Source organism: Thalassophryne amazonica, chromosome 22 (assembly GCF_902500255.1).
Source record: "Thalassophryne amazonica chromosome 22, fThaAma1.1, whole genome shotgun sequence".
Lineage (NCBI taxonomy): Eukaryota > Metazoa > Chordata > Actinopteri > Batrachoidiformes > Batrachoididae > Thalassophryne > Thalassophryne amazonica.
The window spans coordinates 28,850,827-28,865,832 of NC_047124.1; the positions used below are offsets into that span (position 1 = coordinate 28,850,827).

At 41.2% G+C, this 15,006-nt stretch overlaps 1 protein-coding gene across 4 annotated transcripts in view; it reads left to right on the forward strand.

Moving 5' to 3' along the window:
- cacna1c (calcium channel, voltage-dependent, L type, alpha 1C subunit) overlaps positions 1-15,006 on the forward strand; it is a 531,481-nt gene that overhangs the window by 356,122 nt on the left and 160,353 nt on the right. For 3 of the 4 annotated variants that reach the window (XM_034163900.1, XM_034163902.1, XM_034163901.1), the window contains exon 2: positions 6,596-6,699. In XM_034163900.1, coding sequence (XP_034019791.1) covers positions 6,596-6,699 — 104 coding nt within the window. Of the gene's footprint in view, positions 1-6,595; positions 6,700-10,002; positions 10,107-15,006 lie in introns of all 4 variants that reach the window. The other variant, XM_034163903.1, reaches the window with a different exon arrangement.

The window sequence follows — 15,006 nt, forward strand, 5'->3', positions numbered from 1 at the left end:
GGTGTACTGATTGTAATTCATTTTGTGAATGAGCCCCATCATTTTTCCACAACTTTGACAGCGATACGGTGCATCCGGAAAGTATTCACAGCGCTTCACTTTTCGTGCATTTTGTATTATGTATTCCAAAATGGAGTAAATTCATTTTTTTACCCTCAAAATTCTACTCACAACACCCCATAATGACAACATGAAAAAAGGTTATTTGAATTTTTTGAAAATTTATTAAAAATAGATTCACATCCTTTGCTCAATACTTTGCTGATGTACCTTGGGCTAAAGAGCTGAAATTTTTAATATGTTGTAGTTTAAACATGGAGATTTCCAAAAAGGTTTAACACACCCAGATTTGATGATGATCATGATATTTATATGATTAAAACAAAAACAAATTATTAAACAGCCATTTCCATTCAGCATGCAGTTCATTTACAGCAAAGAAAATATTAAATTTAGTATTAAATGAATAAGAAATATTAAGAAATAAAAAAGACTTAATGAATTAATGCTTAATTAATGATGTATTCTAGCTTGATGAATTCACGCAATATATCAATTTTGTGTATAAGCTCCAACACGAACAAACATATGATTTAGAGTTTACAAATATTTTTGTCCGTAACAAGCTAATTGGCATGCTAGTTGTTTTGAAGTTACTTGAAAAGCTAATAATCTGATGAACTTTTGACTGGCAGAGAATTGTACTGTGTGTTCTGTACGCTCTCCCTTTCCAACATTTTCCAGTCAGCACGTCTTGTCTCCACTGGATCACAGTTTCAAAGTATTAAACTGCATTTGAATGAAAATCTACATAATGATTTTGTTCCTTGAATTACTCATTTGCTGTAGAAATTCTTTAATAGATTGAGGTGATCAGGCTTTTGTCAACATGGATGAATATGAAATATTCCTCAAGAGAACCGTTTATGGTACAATGCAAATCATATTTGAGAAAGGTTGCCCTCAAATATTTCAAATAATTCCATTTGTATCTTTTAACCATTATGACATCAATGTCAGGTCTGCTGTTACACAGCAGGGCTATTGGTGGAATAGAATGGCAGCTAAAAGCTGCTAAATATGACTGCACCCTGCGATCTGTCTCATCGCTGAAAAGCACTCATGTGGAATCAAGGACAGCTTCTTGGGCTTTTCAAAGCCTCTTTCTTTTGAGGTCCATCACAATATGCCGTAGTGTGTCCTCGTTTTCTGATGCAGTCTTAATGTAATGCAGTTTATGGTAACACCAGTGATTCCAACTTTAGTGGTTTGGTATTTACATGAGCCTGTAATCCCTAAAGGTGCTTTCAGACAGCGAGCTTCTGCTGCGACATCTGGTGGCCTTATTTGGCCAACAGCACGGTGCCAGATTTCAGCAGGAAATCCATGACCTTAATAAGGTTTGAGATATATTTCCAAAAAGTGCATTCCCGTATCCACCACATGACAGAACTGGGTATTTCTATAAACAAGTCATTGCAGTGGTACCTAGGGATCCTCTGGAGAGACCAAGTACCAAAGACAACTAGTGGCCACCTTAGGTCACTGGTTAATGTCAAGTCCCACAGTTGTACAATAAGACAGGAAGCTCAGTTGGTGTGGTCTCTGGGGGTTGTGGTCTTGAGTTAAGGGTTGGTCTAGTGGCATCATTAGTAAAGCCATGTGAGAAGGGTGGACTTAAGGGGTAGACGTGATGAAGGGTTTGATGCGACAGTGTTCCGAGCTCTAGATCCCAAGTCATCGTGTTCGGTAGATGCCCAAAGCGTGTGACGCTGGCCGACATGCCCTGATCTCTGCATTCTTGTCCTATCAAGCTGTTCCATGTGACACGGCTTAAGCTTTTCAAAGGCTATTGTGATCCTTCCATTCACAATTGTTACTTTAATGTATCAATGATGTCGAATGCCACAAGAGACTTGCACATTGCAGAGTGGCAGGAAGTGGAAACGATTTTTTTGCAAGCAGGTGTAAATCATAAGTCACAGTTATACCATCACGTGAAAAAGCCTACCTCACCGATAAGAATGGCATTAAACTTAAAGCATCATTGCAGAGCAGTAAAGTCGATTGAACGACAAATCATAAAACTCTGCTTAAGTACAGTATGTTCAGAATAATAGGAGTGCTATGTGACTAAAAAGATTAATCCAGGTTTTTGAGTAATTTCTTATTGTTCATGGGGAAACAAGGTACCAGTAAGTCTCACAATCCAACAAGACCAAGCACTCATGATATGCCACTCTTAAGGCTATGAAATTGGCTATTAGTAAAAAAGTTAGAAAGGGGGTGTTCACAATAATAGTAGCATCTGCTGTTGACGCTACAAACTCAAAAACTGTTATGTTCAAACTGCTTTTTTAGCAATCCTGTGAATCACTAAACTAGTATTTAGTTGTATAACCACAGTTTTTCATGATTTCTTCACATCTGCGAGGCATTGATTTGTTTGGTTTGGAACCAGATTTGCTCGTTTACTAGTGTGCTTGGGGTCATTGTCTTATTGAAACACCCATTTCAAGGGCATGTCCTCTTCAGCATAAGGCCACATGACCTCTTCAAGTATTTTGAAATATCCAAACTGATCCATGATACTTGGTATGCGATATATAGGCCCAACACCATAGTAGGAGAAACATGCCCATATGATCCGTGCACCACCATGCTTCACTGTCTTCACTGTGAACTGTGGCTTGAATTCAGAGTTTGGGGTCGTCTCACAAACTGTCTGCGGCCCTTGGACCCAAAAAGAACAATTTTACTCTCATCAGTCCACAAATTATTCTCCATTCTCTTTAGGCCAGTTGATGTGTTCTTTGGGCAAATTGTAACCTCTTCTGCACGTCTTTTATTTAACAGAGGGACTTTGCAGGGGATCCTTGCAAATAAATTAGCTTCACACAGGCGTCTTCTAACTGTCACAGCACTTACAGGTAACTCCAGACTGTCTTTGATCATCCTGGAGCTGATCATTGGGTGAGCCTTTTGCCATTCTGGTTATTCTTCTATCCATTTTGATGGTTGTTTTCTGTTTTCTTCCAAACAGTCTATGTTTTTTGTGTCCATTTTAAAGCATTGGAGATCATTGTAGATGAACAGCCTATAATGTTTTGCACCTGCGTATAAGTTTTCCCCCTCTCCAATCAACTGTTTATCAAACTACGCTGTTCTTCTGAACAATGTCTTGCACGTCCCATTTCCTAAGGGTTTCAAAGAGAAAAGCATGTTCTACAGGTGCTGGCTTCATCCTTAAATAGGGGACACCCGGATTCACACCTGTTTGTTCCACAAAATTGACAGACTCCACTGACTGGAATGTCACACTAGTATTATTGTGAACACCCCTTTTCTACTTTTTTTACTGATAGCCCAATTTCATAGCCTTAAGAGTGTGCATATCATGAATGCTTGGTCTTGTTAGATTTGTGAGAATCTACTTAATCTACTGGTAACTTGTTTCCCATGTAACAATAAGAAATATACTCAAAACCTGGATTAATCTTTTTAGTCACATAGCACTACTATTATTCTGAACACTACTGTACGTCTGCCATAATGCCATCGTTACAGCCAGTCAGCTCGAAGACACCTGTGCAGGTGTCAGTGAAAAGAAGCACCACCTGCTTTTAGGCTATGATGGAAACACATTAGTGGAGACACAAGAGTCAGCTAGCAGCAATCCGTGCACACAGCTGAGTACAGTTTTTAATTCCAAAATCTAAAACAGTTACGTGATTGTTTGCTTTGCCTCCCAAGAAACATTGAAATCTTCACTTGTCAAAACTCATCGTCCAACCTGTGCAAGCACGCTGAAGGCTGAGGTGACGTTTATATTCTCTTTCATAAAGGGCTCTTTCATAAATGTCCTATGTAGCCTAGTTGCCAAGTATCTTGGGTGTCATTTATGGTTCTGATTGTACCCAGTAGTATTTTTTATCATAATTGCACATGTATTGTGAGAAGCTGAGAAAGTTGAACAACTGCCAGCTTTGAAAAATGTTCCTGTGTTTTCATAAAAAAAGAGCGTCGGTATTGGAGGAGCGGCGAGGGCAAGGACGGCCATGGCTGTGACAACAAGTCTCTGCCTGAAAGCACCTGAAGGATCATTTGCAAGATAATCTGTTATATTATGCTGCTACAAAGATTTTGTGGATGTTTTGAAAAAGATAAATAGCATTTTAGCTCAAGTTAATCTTCTTAAGGTGATCAGCTTTAGCACGAAAATATACTTTTTAACCACGCGTTTGCGTACACAGCCGGCTGCATCGTGAACGTACCTGTAAACATACTTACCTATATACTACACTGAAAAAAGGGAATAGTTGAACCAACTTTAAAAAGCGCTATAATTGGTAACACCTGAATGAATTAAGTTGTTTGAACTTAAGTTTGTAAGTTACAAATTTAAGTTCAAACAACTTAATTCATTCAGGTGTTAAAATTCATTCAGGTGTCAAAATTGGCATAAACTACACCTCTCATCTATTTTGGGTCCATGGGGTGTTTTACAGCAGCTTGTGACTTGCTGCTGTAAAATGCCCCCTATATTTGAAAATGAATGGCAGTGGTCGCTTTGCTTCTGTCTTTTGTAGCTAATATGACCAAGGGGTAGTGGGGGTCCTAGCCATGCTTGAGCACCCTCTGGCTGCTGGAAATGGTGTCATTAAATAGTTTGTCCACATTGTTTAGTCACTAAAATAAAAATTTTCATATAAGAAAAAATAACAGATATAATATGTTCATGAAAAGCTCATATTCGCCAATATTATCAGCTGGATTTGAATCAAGTGTGATTGCATCAGCCAAGCTTGAACCTTCAAGCGCATGTGTGAGTTTTTTCACGCCTGCCGGTTGCGTCATTCGCCTGTGAGCAGGCTTTGTGTGAACAGTCGTCCACCCTCTCGTCGTTTTTTTATTGCGAATAAATGTCTGAACGATTTGGAGCTTTGCTGCATCAATTTTTTTCCAGAAACTGTGAGAGACGTCCAGGTGGACACCGTTCGGAAAATTAATATGGCTTTCAGGGACGACTTTGTGGGGATTACACAGATTAAGGAGTGTTACTGCCGCTTTAAGGACGGCCCACAGCGTCTGAGAGCGCGTCGCGCTCTGAGCACCGATTGACAGGCCCACGCCCCGCTGAAACAACCAGATCATTTCCAACGTGAAGGCTTTGTTGATCCGGGACGTCGTCTGACTTTCACAAAAAGGCAGGAGACGTGGACATCAGCACTTTTTCGGCACATTCCACTGTTACAGGAGTTTTTTTCATGGAAAGAAAAGCGGAGGATTGCGCCACCGTGCCGTTCATGGCGCGGGACAAAACCACCTCCGTGTTGGTCTCACAGGACGGCTTTCAGACGGCTTCTGGTTGCTTTTCAGTCGTGTGATTGTCCAAGAAATTGAGCATGAGCTGGACATGCCCCAGCATGTCCTGTGAGGCTTCATCACGGCGTTGTTTTGCGCCATGCGGCTCCACCGCGACACGCGGAACTCCTCCGCTTTTCTTTCCATGAAAAAAACTCCTGTAACAGTGGAATGTGCTGTTCATTTCTAAACTGGATGCTGTCTTGATCCGGTATGTCATCTGACTAGCACAGGAATTGTGAAAAGACGTGGACTTCAGCACTTTTTTGGCACATTGAGACAGACGCGCGGAGGAGTTCCGCGCGTCGTGGTGGAGCCGCATGGTGCAAAGCAACGGAGGTGGTTTTGTCCCGCCCATGAAACTCACGCATGCGCACGAAGGTTCAAGCTTGGCTGATGCAATCACACGTGATTCAAATCCATATGGTTTTTGAAAAAAAAAATCCGATACTTTTCTAACAGACCTCGTATTTGTCGCTGTGCAACGGCAGCATATAGCTATTGTAGGTAATTGCGGACTTGTTTACACAAAACCTCTCTTCAAAACGTTCTGCCATTTTTTTTTTTTTTTTTGTTGCTGTTAATCATCCTGATACGACCTCAACTGTTCTTGTGTATATTGCATCTTGAGGAAAGTGTCACAAATACGCGAGGCAGCCGTCATGCGTATGCAAACGCATAGTTAAAAGCATTTACATTTCCACCCTTTTACTGTAAGTGAAAAAGTGGGTATGCTGTATGTATATATGCTGTATTAAAGTGTGTGTCCGTGTGTGTGTGTGTGTGTGTGTGTGTGTGTGTGTATATACACACATCGCTCTACACCCCTGCTGCCTCTGCTCTGTCTGCTGTGCACACGCGCACAATCACAGTGAAGGCACACATCTGTGTTTTATCATGAATCTGACACATTATCACATGATTAAAAATATACAGTTAGACAACAACAAGTCTTTAAAATGTTTGATTTCTACTGTGCATGAAGTCTGAACGGTGCAGAAAAGAAGGGAATGGAGGCTGTTTAGTTTTATGTCTTAAATAAAGGTTTTATATACACACTCACGGCTGCTCTTGCTTAGCCGGATCGTTCCACTGCGCGCTTTTTTTTTACGTGCACTGCTATTTTCTTGTTTCCTTTCCTTTGTATTTTCCCCTTTCTCTCTCTTTCCCTCCTCTAACTCATCGTCTCGTCCTTCCACCCCGCCATCTCTCCCTCTCTTCATGCTCTCAGATGCAGGACGCTATGGGCTATGAGCTGCCGTGGGTCTATTTTGTCTCTCTCGTCATCTTCGGCTCCTTTTTCGTTCTCAATCTTGTTCTGGGGGTGTTGAGCGGGTAAGAGGTTGTGCTGTTGTCGTGTGCGTACCATTCACGTGTGACAAACGACCTTGCAGCAAGACTCCCTTCATCAAATATTTGAAGTGGAGATAATGTTCAAACACACTGTTCTCTTATGGAGGACACAGTGAAGGACCACATTCTGCACAGTTATGTAATCATTTTTATTTTTCTCCAAATGGTAAAACCTGATTATTCAAATAAAAGTCCTGATCTCCCTGCATCAATAAAACAGTCAGATTCTGTAGAGACTTTCAAGTCCAGACTGAAGACGCATTTCCCTTTCGTATGGCTAGCATACTGGCATAGTATGTTGCTACGCTTTTTACTCTTTTAATTTATTTTATTATTAAACGGAGCGTGCCACAGCCTCAACTTTATCTAAAGTCTGGGTCTGTTAGTGAAGCTTAGGGCTAGGTGCTGGCAATCACCTTAGTATTTCTCCTGTTTTTCTTGTTGTTTAATGCTGACAAATTGTGATGTATTTGTTGTTTTTCTGATGCCTGACTCTGTTTTTTCTCTCTGTTTGAGGTGCGGCTCCATCCAGAGATGGGGGTGGTGTCTACTTCTGCAGGCCTCCCGTCCTGGACTCCCAAAATTTCCTGTTTATCCATTTTGTAAATTGTGCTGGTAGCATGGCCCAAGCAGAGGGTCACCCCTTTGAGTCTGGTCTGCTTGAGGTTTCTTCCTCAAATTATCAGATGGAGTTTTTTCTTACCACTTTCGCCTGTGCGCTTGCTCTAGGGACTGGTAAGGTTAGAACTTACTTGTGTGAAGCGCCTTGAGGCAACTTTGTTGTGATTTGGTGCTATATAAATGAAAATAAATTGAAATTAAATGTGATATGTTAAAGCTACAGTATGTAGCATTTGGTGTCATCTAGTGGTGTGGATGCAGATTGCTTTTTGCCATCACTGGTCACAATTTTGCTTCCGTTGGCGACAGGGTTGATGCTCTCTTACCTTGTCTTGTGATGTGACAACGTGGTTGATTCTAGTGTCCAGGTGTAGCCGTGATTGAGCGCGGCTGTTTGCACCTGGCGGGATATGGACGGGATTGAGTGGGAAGAGGACGAGTTGTTTCAGGAGGTGCATTTTTGTGGACTGGGTGGTGGTTTTCACAATGGCATGGCTTGATGCAGGTATAACAAACTATAACCAGCTTATTTTCTCAGAACCGTTGCACCATGAGTGGACCAAATGTCACCAAGCTTACCTGCCAATTAGTGCAAAGAGTGCTAAGGGTGCTACACTGCTGACATACAAATTAAGTAATACTAAAGTTTTTCTCAATGGTGCAACCTTCTTAAATGTACAAGCCACTACACGTGAAGCCATATTACGAGATATTTATAATAAAATGGTCAAAAACAACATATACACAATCAAGTCCACAGAAGCTAACAGTAACTGCTAGTAGGGCCCTGGAGTATGGACTCATCCTGACCCTTTGACACAGCTGTCCTTCAAAGCAGCCACACCCCTAATTATTCATAACTATGTCTCAAAATATCTTAAACTGAAGAGTTTTATTATTATATTATATTATTAATTATTATTATTATTATTATAACAGGTAAGTTACCCATAATGTGAAGGGACACAACTATAAATAAACTTTTAGCTGGCAGCCCATCTTACTTTTGCCAAAGGTTAACCTCTCAAACGAATAAACAGCCGAGATCTTGCCGCACATTTGAGCAGCTTTTGTCGCCATCTAGCAGACGATGTGAGGATTTCAGAGCTTCTGGTACATTTCCTACTTGACACCCAAAATTGGGTGAAGACGACGTTTATAAATGTCAGAAATACATGATTTTTTTTTTTTTTTCCTTTGGTACAAAGAGCTTTGACCTCCCAGTATTAATGTATAAAAAATTAGATTTGAGGAGTTTTTGCAGGTTTTGAGTTTTATGATAAAAAAAATTTGCCGAAAGGACTACAGAAGGATGGAATTTCTCCTGACAAGCACAACTTACGATTGTGAATAATAATAATAATAATTATTATTATTATTATTATTATCATTATTATTATCACATGCCATATTATCTGCAGAGACCAAAACTGTTTTTATACCAGGCTGTAAGTATGTTTTAGAAATCGAAGCTTGAGAATTACACCTTGTCACTCTTGCAATCGCATATCTTAGCTGTGCAAATGCTAAGGTCGCTACCATCAGAGGAAAAAAAATCTGTAAGAACTGAAGTTATGTTACATAATTTAAAGTTATCTCACAGACGGCAGTGATACTCCAACTTCAGTATGACAGCCTGAAAACATGAATGTGTTTTGTGGTGCACACTGATCCCAGGTGTAGACATTCATATAATGTTTATATGCAACCATAGTGTGTGAATATTTGTGTCCGCGACACATGCTACCACCCGCCTACAGTTCTACAGTGTAATCCCAGTCCGTGTGGTGTGGTATATGTGTGTGTGTTTGGTTCAGTAAATGGCACTCGGGCAGCAGAGCTGGGTGCTGTTTTATCCTGCACTGCCAAGTCACCCTGCTTTAGTACAAGCACCAGCCGTCCTGTAGGGACACACTGGAGTATAAATAATTCACCCCTCAGGTCAGGCATGGAGGTGGAACGCTAAAAAAAACTTGCACAAGAGGGAAAACACATCAGGCATAAAAGGCTTCTTGAGGACAGAGTGAATCTGGAAGTAATTGGGAATTAAAGGCAGAAATTTGTTGTTTGTTTGTTTGTTTGTTTGTTTGTTTGTTTGTTTGTGTGTTTGTTGCCAACATCACTTTTTATGTTCAAAACAAACCAAAAAAAAAAAAAAAAGTTGAACTGGTGTCCAGCCTCCGGGAGTCTTGCTGCAGAGTCAGTTGAACTGTAATTCTTTTCTCTCCACAGTGATTAAGTGTGAAACGCTCTGAGTGGAACTCGTGTTTTTTTTTTTTTTTTTACTTTCTAAACTTCCACAGAAAATCATCTTTCCAGCTTCTTCTTTCTCTGGTGTTTGGCCGCTCTGTAATGTGTCTCCTTAAAGGAGTTCTGCCCCGAGTACTGTGCTGTGGGTTTGAACTCGGAAAGCCTGTGACGTACGTGGCAGGTGCTCCCAGCAGGGGGCGTGGTGAAGCAAACGAGTCCATCTGGTGGGAACCTTCACTAACTCCTTCCCTCCTTGCATATCCACCCCCCCCCCCACTCTCATCCCTGCCACCTTTATCTGTTCATTTGTTTGCTGTCCTCCATCTTTACCTTATTCACTTGTCCCCCCCTTAACGTTCTCGCCTCCATCCCCTCTGTGGTCCATTCTGTCTGTCCCTCCGTCTCTCCCCACAGGTCAATGACGCAGTAGGAAACAAGTGGCCTTGGGTCTATTTTGTCACCTTAATCATCATCGGCTCCTTCTTTGTGCTAAACTTGGTTCTTGGTGTGTTGAGCGGGTAAGGTCAGGGTCAAAGGTCACTCAGAACTAACATCTGGGGGATGAAGCAGGGGCGACTGTTTCCCCTTTGTGATTTTCTACTTGGAGGCTTTTGGTCTTTTCTTGCTGCTTTGTATTTCTGGCTTCATTTATGTAAGTTTACAGTGAATTAATTGGATTTTTTTAATGAAGTTGATATAAGTGCAGTTTTACATAACACACACACACACACACACAGCAATTAAATTATTAACTATTTTAATGAGATTTATTACCCTCACCGTGTTTGTTTGTCTGTATGTTTATTTGTTTTCAATATCCTCAAAATGCAAAGAGCCATTCCACTCTGTCTTTGGGCCCATCTTCTCGCAAACAGAGGCCTTTTTGAGATCATAGGTTGAAGGTTAAGGTCAAATCAGAGGTCAGATTATGGTGTCTGTGGTGATTATGTTCAAAACGCAAAGAGCAGTTTAATCAAACTTGGAGAGTAAACACTGTGTGGACCATCCTCTCACAGCAGAGGTCACCTCAAAGTCATAGGTCAGAGGTCAAATCTGAGGTCTCATATTAACAGGGATTATCTTTAAAAACACAAAAAGCAATGTCATCAAACTTGGTGGATAAACTCTGTAAACCGTCCTCTCACGACACAGGCCATGTCAAGGTCATAGACCAGATAGGTCAAATAAAAGGTCATGTCAACAGTGATATCTCCAAAATGCAAAGAACTATGTCAGTCAAGTTTAGGGGATAACCTCTGTGGGCCTCTAGCATCACAGGTCATGTCAAGGTCTAAGGTCAAGGTCGAGTCACAGGTCGCTCTCTACTATCTGTTGCTGATATCTTCCACATGTAAGAGCAGTTTCAGTCAGGTCTTGAGGGATAAACTCTGTGGGCCATCCTCTTGCAACATAGGTCATATTGAGAGTCATAGGTCAAAGGTTGCTCAGAGCCCATCTAAAATACACGAATCAGCATATCTCAGGAACTAGGTGGGATACTGAAACGAGTTTTCTGTGTAGAACCAACAGCTCTATCAGTGATATCACATGATATGTTGAGTGAAGTCGATGTCTGTCTGCGATCTGTCTGGTTTCCTTGTTCTAATCTGTAAATATGCTTACAGCTGAGTTTCTATTGTATTTTCACCTAAATTCAAAGCACCATGAAAAACGTTTTGTAAATTTAAAGCAACTGATGCCTATTCTAATTGCTATTTAAATTGATCAGGTTATTATTTTTCTTGTTGGTATTTTACAGTTGCAGTGAGTTACATTGTGTGATATTCATACTTTATATGCTGAAAGTTTTGGTGTTTGTTCCATTTTCCATGAACTCAAGACCTTGTTGTTTTTGCAGCAATCCAGCAAACTTACTTCTGACCAATGAATGATTTTCCAGTCTTAGAAGCGAGTGAACAGCACTGTCACTTATCACTAAGGGCCCTATCTTGACTACCTATATCACACAGCCTATAATGCATGGCTCAAAGGTTTTTGGGGCATGTCCAGTTCCACATTGTTATTTACAGAGCATAAAATCTGAGCACAAAATATCACAGTGGGCACAAGGGTGTTGAAGTCATCCCCTAAATTAGCCATGGTTTGAGTATAACATGAAATAAACCAATTTGCATCATCTGTCATCTCCTTTAAGAGTTGGAGTATTTCAGGCACTTCTCATTTAAAAGCAGACCTTGAGTGAGACCTTGTCTGAAAAGATAACGATTTGTGCCCACCAAGCTGCCTGAGGTGAAGCACTGAAAAAGTAAGATGAAGGGGGTTTTTTGCATGAATTGAAAACTTTTATTTAATTGATAGTTGGTTTTATTCACATTTATTGTGTGTAGACGTAGGCTGCATTGATTACGTTTGCATGCAGCCTTTCATAGCCGGAATATTATCATAACCTGGTTGCGCTATGGCCATGTAAACACCCGCAAAAACCCGAATATGCTCATATTCTGGTTTTTAAAAACTCGAATATGACCCCTGGGTTACTCCTTATATCAGGTCATATAAACACGCATCGGGATATCGCCATAGAAAGGAACATTATTTTGTGTTCTGCGCATGTCCTATCCGCAAGGAATCTTGGTCTTTTGAGTACGGCAACTACTTGTATGCGGCACGCGCAGCCACCGGACACCACAGAACAGAGGTAAACAGCACATTGTGTTCTGCGTCCTTGTCAGGCGGGCCGGTCGCGGCACCGGTCACCACAATTGCTCTGCCTCCGATGCAATTACTGAGTCTGCGGGCTTGGTAAACGCCGCAGCAGGCCACTCACGCCGCCCCCCTCTCTGCTGTGCGGAGTTGCGATAACTGTGGCAACAGGTCCAGAGACTACGCTCGCTGTTTTGATGTGGAGGCAGCCCGCAAGGATAGATTCTTGTGGAAAAAATCCACAGCGCCGCAGGGTCTCGGTATACTGCAGCCGCAGAGCTCCGTGGCCATGACTTGGATTCTTTGCGGGTCCCGCATCCGTACCCCCGGAGGCAGTGAGCGAAGGGAGAGCACACGCATTGTATTCTGCGTGTGTCTGTTATAATCTTCTCGCCCAGAAGAAAAAAGAGAGTGTTTACACAGGAGAGAAAAGTGAGGAAATGTTGATGCCTGCTTGAGAAAAGTGTATAAAGTGTTTAGTGAGGGGTTTTACACAAAGCAGGATTTGCACGAACGCCAGACCAAATCAAGCACCTGTCGAAGACGTGTGTCGCTGTTTAGATGGGGATATTCCAAATGATACCAATGACCATGTATACAGGAGTAACTCTGTCTGCTTAAGCATGTAAATGGGTTATTCCTAATGATTCAGAAACTGGAATATTGACCTTATCCTGAATATTAATGGCATGTAAACGTAGTCATAGTCAACCTGCTTATGTATGGTGCATCTGAGAGTTGTGCTCTTAAATGCTAGAAATACACTATGTTGGACCTTAGACCAGGTTTTTGTTGGTCTATGGTGCAATCACAGTCTAGCCACATGTCATTTTTATACATACATTTCTGCTTGGAATTTATAGGACATGGGTGCTGGGCAAGACAACTACAACTGCGTCAGGTGCAGTGCAAGATAGGGCTCTGGGTGTTCAGTTCTCAGAGCTGCTGCTGTTCCAGAACACATTGTCATTTAATAGAAAAACAGCGATGAGTTATCTGTATGGCGTCAGACCCTCAGTGGGCCAAATATCAGGACAAATACAAACTGTTTGTACACAGCATAAATACTTAGCAGTCATTTTTCAGCAGTTCAGAATGTAACTTTAACTTGTCACTAATTCCCACATGGCACTGCACAATCAAGAGATGCAACGAAATAGAAGCACTGAAATTTGATCATTGTAATTAAGCATTCAGCATTGATGTGGACAAAATAATAGTTTTTTTGTAGAAACATGACAAATGTAGGTCCTATCTGCAAATATTTTTACCTAGTTTGCTTGAGTGTTGACATTTTTTTTTTACATGAATCATATGTCAAAAAGATTGTGTTCAAAATACTTGTGGAATAGAAAGCTTAGTGTGATAAGGAGTTGAAGAATCTGGGGATCTGGGATCAAGCCTGTATGTGTCCCTGGACATGACATGGCTGGGAAAATACCTGCAACAGACTGGTGTCCTATCCATAGACCACCAATGGTATCTGGGAATAAGGTCTAGGAGCAGGCATTGATGTCAGATCCACCACACCACAGAATTGCCTCAGGTCCTGGATGGCAAGTACCCAAGCATACAATTGGTTTCATCGCCACCTTAAAAGTAACAGTCTATTTGCCACAGCAAGGTGAAACATGGCCATGTCCTTAGATTTGTCCAGTTGCCAGGGTCCTCAACGCTAAGGATCTTGCCCAAAGAAATGAGCCAAATGGCCAAAATGTATCAGCTGACGTTCCCTCACAGTGCAACCCAGGAACAAGCACCAGTGTAAAAACTGAGGATAAACATCCCTGAGCCTCCACCTGAGAATCACTACACTCTTTGCGACTGCAGTAAACCTTCATACTGCATTCCAGTTCCAGTTGCCTCTGTCAGAAGTTGGAATTCCTGAATTATAATTCATTCCAGTTTTCACACATCATAAATTGGAAAACAAGATGGACAGCTCAAAGAAAGCCTTTGTTGTACTTGTTCGTTTAGAGTATATAGTGCTACAAAACAAATATGTGGCCCAACAGATGTTGTTAATAATAGCTACCAGGTTAGCCAATACGGGTGGCACCAGCTGATAAACATTATGTGGCATTTTAAGTATAAAGACATCATAGCACCATGTCCATAGAGAGCAATAAGACAGTAATGTGCATGTAATTGTACACATAAAAGACAGAGGTCCTAAAAAATAAATAAAAAAATAACAAATGGCGGCTTTCACTTCAGAGCAGCCATCTTGGATTTGATTGGGATTGTGATTGCGATTGGTCATGAATGACAACCTTGAGTGGTGTTAAACATTGTTTATTACAGGCAGGGACAGGCTTGGTTCTTATACAATAAGGCAGTTCCACTGAAGGCAGAGTTTCCAATCCGAGAGGTGTTATACAAAAAGGCCTGGCTAGGGTTGGGTGCACAACTGTGTCCTTAGGACATTAGGCTAATTCTAAGGTCAGCATACATAGCAATGTTCAGAATGTGGGAATAGCTGAAACACTAATAAAACTCACTGAGAACACTAGAAAGTGGGATAGAACTGTGACCATCTGGCAAGGGACACTTGAAATTAAATGCATGTTAAAGGACGCTAGTACATTCACAGTGGAAACACAAAGACATGACAGCTTGAAGGATTAAAACCTGTAAGAATTAATAGCTGATGATGAAATTACAACGGCCATAATCACAAGGAAGCTAATATTAGATTGTGATACTGTGAAGAATGACAGAGAAAACACAAAACATCCAGACCCAAAGAAAAGA